Raw genomic sequence first — 10,727 nt, 5'->3', positions numbered from 1 at the left:
GCACAAATGAACCACACTGAATTAGGTTCTATCTCTTGGTGACCCTTGACCTGGCGTCAGGATATGGGTAATGACCTTGATTACTTGTGCCCCACTTCAGAGACAATGAGAGTTGTTCTGAGACTTGACCTCAGGCAAGAGGAGGCATACACAGGGAAGCCATTTATATTCCTTTCCTTTAGGCCAGGACATATATGGTAATACTATACTTTGACCAGAGAGCATTCCCCAGGCAAAATCCTGTACCTGGGATTTGAGAGCTGCCTAAGGGACAGCTGTCAGAGTCTACTCACCTTCTGGCTTTCTCGCTTAGACCTCTGAGTCTTCATCCCTGTGATCTACACGTTGCCCTGCCTGTGTCTCCAAGAAAATTCAGAATGGATACTCCAGAGAACAGCCAGACCTTCAAAATCCTGGAGAATACTCAGTTCTCTAGGGAGACAGGGGACCAGGAGGGTAACCAGGTCCCCATAGCAGAGTTGGGGGAGGGGGTGGTCATTGCAGCCAGCTCATGTGAAGTGTCTGGGGGAGGAATACTGGCTGCCTCAGAGCATTCTCAGAGGCCATCCCATCCTCCCACTGCCTTGGGCTCCATTGGAGGGGCAACATCTGTAGAGGGTTCTCATAACCGATCCAGGGCAGTGGCCCATGCAGCATTTCCCACACTGGAAGCAATAAATAGAAAAGTAGTTAGACTAGTGCACTTCCTGCTTTTGAAGTATAGAAATCACCAAATAGTAACTAAGGCAGGAATGCTGGCTCAGATCTCAGGAGCTTATGAGTTGTCCTACCACCAGATATTTACTAAGGCCTCTGATTGCATGTGGCTATTGTTTGGCATTGATGTTGTACCAGTGTACCCCCTTGTGGACTCCTACTCTTTTGTCCCTGCGCTGGGGATCACCTATGATGGAATGCAGCACGGTTCTCCGGGGATCCCCAAGACAGGCCTGGTCATCACCATCCTGTGCATCATCTTCTTGCACGGCAACTCTGTCAGCGAGGAAGAGTTGTGGCGTTTATTGAATATCATGGGACTGTATGCTGGGAGGGATCATTTCATGTATGGGGAGCCCAGGAGACTCATCACTGAGCATTTTGTGCAGGAAGGGTACCTGGTATATAGGCAGGTGCCTGGCAGCCTCCCTCCAAGCCATGAGTTCCTGTGGGGCCCCAGGGCCCGTGCAGAAACCACCAAGATGAAAGTCTGGATGTATTTTGCCACCGTCGTTAGGCAGCATCCCAGATCCAATCCCTTCAGGTATGCAGAGGCTTTCATTGAAGAACTACTGGGGCCCTAGGCCAGGAGCACCTTGCAAATGGTACTGCTGCTCAGACAAGTACCATTCCAGTGCACTGGTAGTTCCCTTCCCAGATCAGACAGGCAGAGTCATTGGTCTAAGACTATACCCCCATTTCAGAGCTGGTGGGAACAGTTCCATTCTATTTTTCCTTTTCTAACTGGATGTCTTGGTGTTGACTGTTGTACCAAAATGTTTGTGCTTTTACTGCAGTGTTCCTAAGCTGCAGATGTTTAACTTTTATGAATGCAGTTACTAAGGCATGTGTTCTTCATCCAGGCTGGGAGACTCTTGATATTTTAAAAAAGGTTGGGGGGCTGTTGATTCCTTCTGTTTAGTTTGTACAATCTCTCTGGATTTCATGTCATTGAAAAGAAAATTTTTTGAGAATGTAAAGACCTTCACATTATTTTGAACAAGAAAATAAATTTCTTCTTGATTTCGTCATCGTGTTTATTCCCTCTTTCTGTTTAAATACTATAAGACTAAACCAATGGTAAGTGGAACTGCTGCCCCAGATCTTCAGTGAGCAGATGGTCTCTCTAAGGCTCTGGGATAGTGGGACGAGGGAGAAGTCAGACCCTTCAGGACCCCCAGGATGTGTGAGTGCAGATGACACAGACTTGCATAGGAGCCATCAAACAATGCTTCAGACCAAAGTCCAAGCTCAGGAAAGCTGCAGTGTGCTCTCCCAGCAAGAACAGCCACATGTCAGAGCCATAAAGAAGGCAATAGTGAGTATGGAAAATGAGAAAGAAGCTGACACCAGGACTTTTAGGATGTGATGAATTTGGGGTAGAGAGATGGGAAACTTTTTTGAGCAGTCTCTGCTCTTCAGGATCTTGGCAATGAGGACTCAGCCTGGAGTGTCCTTCAGGGATTAAACATGAACAAATATGTGCAATATCCTGGGCTGAAACAAACAAACAAACACAGTAAGCAGAGAATACTGACCTTGCACAGGACCTGTAATCACAGTTGGACACACCTCAGGCACTGCAGGGCTGACCACAACCTCTGGAAGAGGTTTGTGAGTCATGGTGCAATTATGGGAAAGTGCGTCTTAGAACTCCTCCTCCACTGTCTCCTTGGTCAGGAGAGGCAGAGCTGACTATTAAGGTCACTTGATTTGTCAGTTGGATGAGTGTTTTCCCTGCACAGGTGACTCACTGTATATGACATGTAAGCCTAGTGTCCACAGAGGAGAGGAGAGGATGACAAATTTCATGGAAGTGGAGTTTGAGAGGTTGTCCTCCTCTATGTGAGTGTTGGAAACTAAACCCTGCTCCTTTGCCAGTGCAGCAAGAGCTATTAAACCCTGAACAAAAAATGTAGCCCCAGATACATTTAAATTTTAACAATAGTGTGTGTGTGTGTGTGTGTGTGTTATTATGTGTGAGGGCTTATATGCAGTCCTGTGTGCAATTGTGGACATAAGAGAACAGTTTTCCCACTAATTCTCAACTTCCTTGGGGTCAAGGCAGAATCTGGTGTTTTTAATACCTCCTTCTCCTTCTCCTTGTTCTCCCTCCTCGTCCTTCCTTCTCCTACTCCCTTCTCCTCCTCCCTACTCCTCCTCCTCTTCTGGGCCTTGTCACTGTTACTTTTACTGTTTTCTTCCATAGTCCAGACCGGCCTGAGAGACAGTGGCTTATTCTCCTTCCTGTGTGTCTGACACCTCACCAAGGATGTGCATGGATTACAGTTGCTCAATGATGATGCCCAGTATGTCTTCAGGTTACAGGAGCTAGAGCTGATGCAGGGGATTGAGTAACTAGCATTTTTATGTTCTGATCCATACATATACGTGTTCCTAAGATAACCTTCCACCTCCTTACCTCCATTGTCATTTGGGGGAGTCTAAGGAAATAATGTCTTGGGGAGGTTGGTAAGCAGCAGTGGGTAGTGGTTTGGCTGGAAACGTAGCTTTGTAGTGGTTTGAAGCTGGTCTGGAACTCGCATGCTAGGAGTTTCCTAGCATGTGAGAGAAACACCCAGATTTCCACATGTGTTTGAAGGGACATTGGGGGATTTTTTGAAGTTGTTCCATGAGATTTCGTTTGGGCTCATTAGCTATCTCATTCCCGACCTTTCAGTATAGCTCTCCTCACTGTGTGAATTTGCCCTGGAGCCTTTCCATGTAGCAAATGAACTCCAGCCTTCCTGATGGACTGGCTTTATCACATCTATTTCCCAGGTGATGAGCTCTGAGATACACAATATTGGAAATCTCCCTGATTCTTGTCACAGGTCACAGGGAAGGAGTCTGCAAGCACCGCTGACTCAGACAGTTCCTACACTTTTGGAACCATGGCTGACCCTCCTACTCTTAAGAACAGGATGCTTCTTGGATCTTCATAAGGTCTTATCAAGGCTCAAACATAAGGACCCTCCAGGAGGCCAGTGTCACTTACTGAACACAACTTGTAATGAATGGTAGCAGTGCAAGAGTCACTTGAGCTTGGGAGTTTGTCCCTAAGTACATCCTGGGTAGCTGAGTGTCCCAGTATGGAAGTTTCTGGTCATTCCCAGGACTGTCCACTGGCCATGCTCCATGTGTCTATTCAGTCAATTTATGTGGTCTTGATGCATCCTTTGTAGGGAAGAAAGGTCCCCCTGGCCTCCCCTGTGACTGACTTTCACAGTGTCCATGACACCTACTGAGGTATTAGTTGAGAGTTTATGTTGGAGCAGAATCCCACAAAGACCTCTAGCTAGAGATAGGGGCAACCTCTGCCACCATAGCCTTGGGGTCCAGGTCGTGTGTGCAGATCCGGTGAATGGAAGGGGGAAAACAAATTTGGTTGCTGCTTCCCTTCTTGGTTCAGCAGCCTGGTTTGACTGTCTCTGCTGTTGGGCTCAGCTTGCCTGTATTACTGCTGCTGTCATGGAGTGGCAGCCAGACTGAACCAAGCCAGCCAGAGGCGTTGGCTTGTTATGTAAGAAGCTTAGGAAGGGAAATCTCTTCCCAATCAGCAGTGTTAACAACTCTTAGAACAAAGGTTCTCAGGTGCTGCAATGATTTTTACATGCCTGTTTTCACTATTGACCAAAACCCCACTATATTTGCATTTTTGTGATGGTGATGAGAAACAAACCCAGCTCACCTACCAGAAAAAAGAGAGGTATTAAATACGGAGTCATTTCTTCATCTCCTCTTTTATTTTCTGTTTCTTGTATGTGGGAAGATTTCACAGGACAACCCAGCTTTTGTTTGTGTTTCTTTTTTCACACTCTTCCCACATTGCTTGGCCTATCTAGATTACCTTGACTTTTACCTTGTAGGTTGTTTAGATGTGAGACCACAAATGGCATCCAACAACTGTGCACTTAGTGGCAACATTGCCCTCTCCTTTAGGACATCTGGCATATTTTCATACTCAGAATGGTATGAGTTTGACAATACCCATTAACACTCAACAAATTAACATGATGTGAGTGTAGAAGAGCAAAGTCTCAGTTTCTCTCTTTTTCCACATTATGAAGAAAGTTCCATCTCTGGCAGGCTTTCTATCCCACACCCAGGATTTTCTTATCAATGAATTCTCTTGAAGGCACAACCTGGAGGTGATACAGGCTGCCCAAGGTTCTCACTGCACAATATGTGTCCATACTTTCAGCTCTCAACAGCTGCTGTTGGCTCTTTCCAAGGATAGGGTAATTCTTAGCACCTGCCTAAGGGTTTGCTGTGCAGAGCACATTCCACAGAACAGAGCACTCCACCAGCCTATGCAGTATGAAATCCCACTCCATATGGGCCCCTCTCCACATCGAGATGGGTGGAGATAACACCTCACAGGGCAAACCCATGCTGTATGATCAGAGATGTTGGCAACTCCTCGGCCAAAGATGGAAGAGATTTATAGACCAACAGTATACATGCGGGTAAGACCTGGTCGCCTACATTGGTATTGCCAATTACTGTTCTCATACTATGTTAAGGCTATTAACTCAGACCCTGGAATATTAATACTCTCTTTCTTCTTCTGTTTGTAAGTCATGTATATTTATTCTACGTGAATATGTGTGCTTGTGAATATGTGTCTATGTGTGTGTGTGTTTATTGTGTGTTACAGAAAGTCCCTTGCTTAGCAGCAATAATGCCATTTCTGCAAGGCTGTGCACACACAGGGCGGGCCAGGTCAGGGACCCAGGTGGCCAAACAAGTTGGTGGGCGGCCTGCTTGCAACAGTCAGAGAACAGAAAGCACCCAAATAAGCCCAAGGCAACTGCTCTCAGAAGAGCCCCATAAGGCAGCTGCTCTCAGAAGAGCCCAAAGCTGCTCTTCTGACAAAAAAGCCACAGCCCCGGAGCTGTGTCCTTGGAGCCATGTCCTTGGGCTCACTCCCTGGCCACATTTAAACTAACCAATTAGAACCCTGTAACTATGCTTCTGCTTCTGTACCTTGCTTCTGCCCCCCAAGCCCTATAAAAAGGGGACTGCCCCTTTGTCCGGCGCACAAGTCCTCTGAGAGACTGTGTGCCCACAGGTATCTGTGTACTTTGATCAAATAAACCTTCATGGTGATTGCAGCCAGTGGTCTCGGCTGGTTCTTGGGTCCTGTGGTCTCCTCAGATAAAGGTCATCTAGACGAGCATCTTTCATTACATGTAAGGGAACTCATAAAAGTCTTCACAGGAGCCTTGTGAGGATGTTACTATTAGCCCCTGTCATGGTCTCAGGCCTTAGTTCAGCAGACTTGTTACAAACCCTTCCACCCAGGTCATCTGTGGAAAGGGCAAGTGTGTCAAGACTCAAGGTGAGATCTGAGGGTGTTTCAATGACCCAAACCAGGATTCCAGACCTCTCTCAACCTTTCTACTAGATGTGGAAATTCTTAGCTACTTTCAGAGATTCCCCTTTCCTCCCCTTCCTTCTGTTTCTCAGATTTGGAAAAGATTAATGGACAACTCTTTTTCAAGTTGTTAGGGAAACTGCATAAAGACCAAGGTACACATGTGTTACATACGTGCAAGAGGCCTAGGTCCAGGCCTTGCTCTTTGATTGGTGGTTTAAAAGCCTCATTTGGTAGTAACTTCTCCCAATGACCAAACACCTGTTTCTCATGGTAAATAACTGATTAGGACAAAAATCTTTAAAGGGTCAAGGATGGCATTTATTAGTTGGGAATTGCAATGTGTGAAGGTTATACGACACAAAAATAAACTTCTGTGGTGATAGGAAAACGATTTAATACAAAATGCTTCCAATTTACTCTGCTTGCTATTCTACCATTAAATTAGGACTGTGAATGTTCAGAGTTCTAACATGAATCAATGCAATGCTGGCAGATTATTAGCCAAACATTCGTAAAGCATTCACTACATGATGAGTACCACAGTCATTCAATGGAGAGTGTTAGGTTTCTTAGATTTTACTTGAAACAGAGACTTCATAGGTTTCTTATCATGTATGCTCAGTCTTCTGAATGGAGGGTAAAACCTCTCTAACCCCTTCTGTCCACAGATGTTTTTTTCTTCCCTTGCTTTACATTAAGGAGTGCTCTGATTTTTAACAAGGATATTGTTTGCCAAGCCTCTCCTATGACACAGAGGGTGTATATAGTACATTTTTCTATATTGTGCATTTCAGAAAAGACTAGCATTTAACATTTCTAAAATGTCTTTCTGTCCTGTAAATTCAAAAGGACCCTTGTAAGCCTTAAGGAGCCCAGTAGGACCTACCTGTCATGGGAAAGTGGATTACTTGCAGGTATGTTCGGCCTTCCATCAATAGACTAAGTTCCCCACCTCTTGACTCCTCCAGGGGGCAGAATTTCTCCCTGTTTCCATATGGTCCTGGCCAGTCTCTCCTCTCTTCCTCTCTTCCTCTCTCTCTGTCCTTCTCCCCTTCTCTTTCTCTGTATATGGCACTTTGCAGGTCCTCACTCGCTTCCCTGTCATGGATCTGTTGTACAGTTGGCCTGTCATGAGCTGTGATTCCTCAGGGAGAAACCTTGACAGGGCCTTCCAGGTTCCCTTCCTCCACTTCATTACACTGTTTTAAAATTCATAACAGTTCAGGCTCTCAGAGTCACGGGGGTCCAGGTTAGTTGATGTTGTATGTCTTCCTCTGAGTTCTCTATCTGCTTCAAGATCCTCAACCATTTCCCCAACCCTTTCACAAGACTCCATGACACTATTTTAAGGCTGTTAACACACAACCTGGAATAAAATACTATCTTTCCCCTCCTCTTTGTGATTCTTGCATTCTTTTATCCCAACTCTTCCACAAGACTCCCTGAGTCCATCTTAATTTAGCTGTGGATTTCTGGATCTGCTTCCAATGGATTCTCCGTGGAGCATCTAAGAGGAAAGTTATGCTTGACACCTCTCTGCAAACAGAGTATCATTAATATCGTCAGAGAATGGTTTCTGCCTATTGAATGGGTATCTCTTCATCTTCTTCTCTTCACATATTATAGGGAGCACTCATTTTGGGTCAATGATTGTGTGGGTGGGTTACTGTCCTTGGTTTTTCACTGGGAGTCTTTTCTAGATACAGGAATTCACCATTTCAGGCTCCATATTCCCCATTGCCAGGGATCTCAGTGTGAGACACTCCTAAAAACCCAAGGGGCCTTTGCTCCAACCCAGTTCTCTGACACATCCTAGCAATTGCCCCACTGGACCAGTTTCTATCCTCTCTCCCAAACTCTCCTTATGTCTGATCCTCCCCATCCACGGTGCCACCCGGTTCCCTCCATCCTACCACCTCCAATAACTGTTTTATTTTCTCTTGTGAGGAAGATTTTACCATCTTCCTTTGTACCCTCCTTGTTATTTGGCTCCTTTTGTTTTGTGGATACAGCATGTGTATCCTGTTCTTTATGACTAATACCCACTTATAACTGAGTAGGTACTATGCCTATCTTTATTGGTTCTGGGTTACCTCACTCCAAATGATATTTTCTAGTTCTATCCATTTGCTTCCCAGATTTATGATGTTTTTAATATCTGAATAATATTTTGCATTGTGTTGATGTACTGCATTCATTTTCTGTACACATTCTACCTCCATTTGAGGGACATCTTAGGGCTGTTTACAGTTTCTAGATATTAGTAATAAGTCTGTTATGGATGAAGTTGAGAAAGTGTCCTTGTGGGATGGTGGACCATCTTTTGTGCATGTCCCTGAAGTTGTATAACTGGGTTTTGAGGTAGATCTATTACTTGTCCTGGAAGGAGCTGCACAATTGATTTCAGAGTGGCTGTACAGGTTTTCACTCTCACCAGCACTGGACGAACATTTCCCAGGTTCACAACCTTGGGACATGTGTTAAAGCACAAATTTAACAGCTGGATGTGGCCCCAGATTTCAGCTGGTGACCAACAAGCTGGGGATTTAATGAGACTTGTGTTTATTTCTGAGGTTTCACTGTGGCCAGGTAGCCGTCCTGTGTCCCACTGTACTAAATATACTCTGGTACGTCCTGGACAACTGTGGTAGTACCACCACTACCCCATGGTCAATAGGATTGGATAAAGTTCCAATGGAACTGACAGCTTCCTGCCTTTTGCTGTGGTTCCTCTCACAGGCAGTACTGCACCAGGGTCTGTCACATGTACCAGCAATCCTGATGGGTAGATTGTCAGACCCTCTTCCTGGGTAAAAGGCACTGAGGCTTCCAGCAGGAGGATTTCCCCACCTGTTCCTGACAGGTTCTGGAGCTGATGGGAGCCCAGGCTTTCCCATCTTCCCAGCCCAATGTCAACCCACCAGCTCTCAGCACATCTACAGTTACAGGTGCTTCCATTTCCCTGATGTTCTAGAATAGCCTAAGGTTTGATAAAGGTGACAGTTACACCCATAATGTAGGTATAAGTTTTGTGACTTTAAAGAACCCTAATACAAGGAAGAAGGGATTTAATTCTATTCCTGTTGAAAGCATATGAAGAAGTAAAAACAAAGTATTTCTGAAAAAAATGATATTGTTGTGTTTGTAACGGACAAAGTTTGCATTAGGGATATCTACTGAAACTAAGCCACCTCCAGGGACATTCCAGTTTGATTAATTTTTTACCTACGAAGTGCACAGTCTTCAGAGGTAGTGCATGGATGCAGCCCTCCAAACACCATGTTGGTTCAGTCTAGAGAACATGGTTATGTCAATCTTGGCTGTACATGCTGAGGCATCTCACCAGCCCCAGAATCACAGTTCTGGAATGAAGGCTTATGAAGTATGTAAAAGTCCCACCACAATGGAGCGAGCCTGAGTCTAGACCTGACCCATGCCTACGGTTTAGAGAGGCCTTGTGTGGAAAGATTCAGATGTAGCATCTGCTTCAAGCCCTCATTTCCATCTATGAGATAGAAAGGAGAAAAGCCTCCTTTGCATTACTCCCTTAACCCCAACACACAAGCTTGAAACAAAGGGCTGCCCCCTGAGAGAGGCCAAAGTGGATTCCATGATGAAGACAGGGACCCATTTGTTGTGGCTTTCTGATCAAAGTCTGTATTTCCCTATATAAATTGATACTAAAATCTAGATGACTTCATTGTGTGTCACTCACCTGTGGTGGAGGGTGACTTTCTTTTGGGCCTCCTACCCTACCTCACACACACTCACACACTCATCTGTTCATCAGTTGCAGTCTGGTAGCTTTCACACTTGAATTACTACAGTTAATTTAGGTAAGCACGTAGGACCTTTTCAGGGGAAAATTGAATATGGTTAAACCAGGCCTCAAAATAGAATGTGTCTCAGAACAGGAAAATGTCATCTGTGGAGAAGAGAGGGGAGCCAGTGTCAACTCTATTGTGTGCCCCAGAACAAGATTTCGTCTTAAGCCAAGGTATACATGGAAATTCAAAGGACCTGTGGCCCTCTAATCACACAAATGTTTAGAATAAAGGCACACATTTTGTCCTACTTGGGCACAGCACTACACAGAGGACATCCTGCCCAACTTATAGTGAAACACATTCTTTATTAGGACCTATGTGAACAGACACACCGAGACACTAAGAGAAGTTGGAGACCACTGTGAGACCAGGAAAGGGGTGTGTGGTGGAACAGGTAGGTGGTGAGAGCAAGGCTAGGCCTTGTTGCTTCGAAGGTACAGTCATGTAGCAGCCTGTCTTCTATGAGCAGTTTTGATCTTACTAAAGTTTGGACTAACTGGCAGCTGGCCCTTTAGTAAAATAGTCAGAAGAGATGTCACCCGAATGCGCTCCTCCACCTCTTGAGGAGTGGCAGACAAAATAGTATGTGTTTGTCACTTGATGCAGTGTGAGCCAAAAGTTCCTGTCAGAGTACAAGATCGTATTCTGGAATGCTCCTCAATTTTGTAAACTTTTTGACAACTCCCCTAAACTGTGACATGGCTCCTCCTTCAGACTAGCTGTGGGCCACATTGTGACATCATGTGACAAACAAAGAGGAGGATGACTTCATCAGATGTTGCCCTACTACTGAAACTGGC

At 45.1% G+C, this 10,727-nt stretch overlaps 1 protein-coding gene across 1 annotated transcript; it reads left to right on the top strand.

Annotated features, from left to right (window-relative positions):
• Nucleotides 1–377: 377 nt before the first annotated feature.
• On the top strand, nt 378–1,301 carry LOC308415245 (melanoma-associated antigen 11-like; the record flags this gene model as incomplete). The annotated part of the gene is made up of 1 exon (XM_080910243.1): nt 378–1,301. One exon carries the CDS (start codon nt 378–380, stop codon nt 1,299–1,301), a length of 924 nt encoding a protein of 307 aa, XP_080766369.1.
• Nucleotides 1,302–10,727: the final 9,426 nt, after the last annotated feature.

Source organism: Micromys minutus (assembly GCF_963924665.1).
Source record: "Micromys minutus genome assembly, chromosome: X".
Lineage (NCBI taxonomy): Eukaryota > Metazoa > Chordata > Mammalia > Rodentia > Muridae > Micromys > Micromys minutus.
The sequence above is the reverse complement of the archived record's forward strand: the minus strand, read 5'-3'. Positions and strand labels throughout refer to the sequence as shown.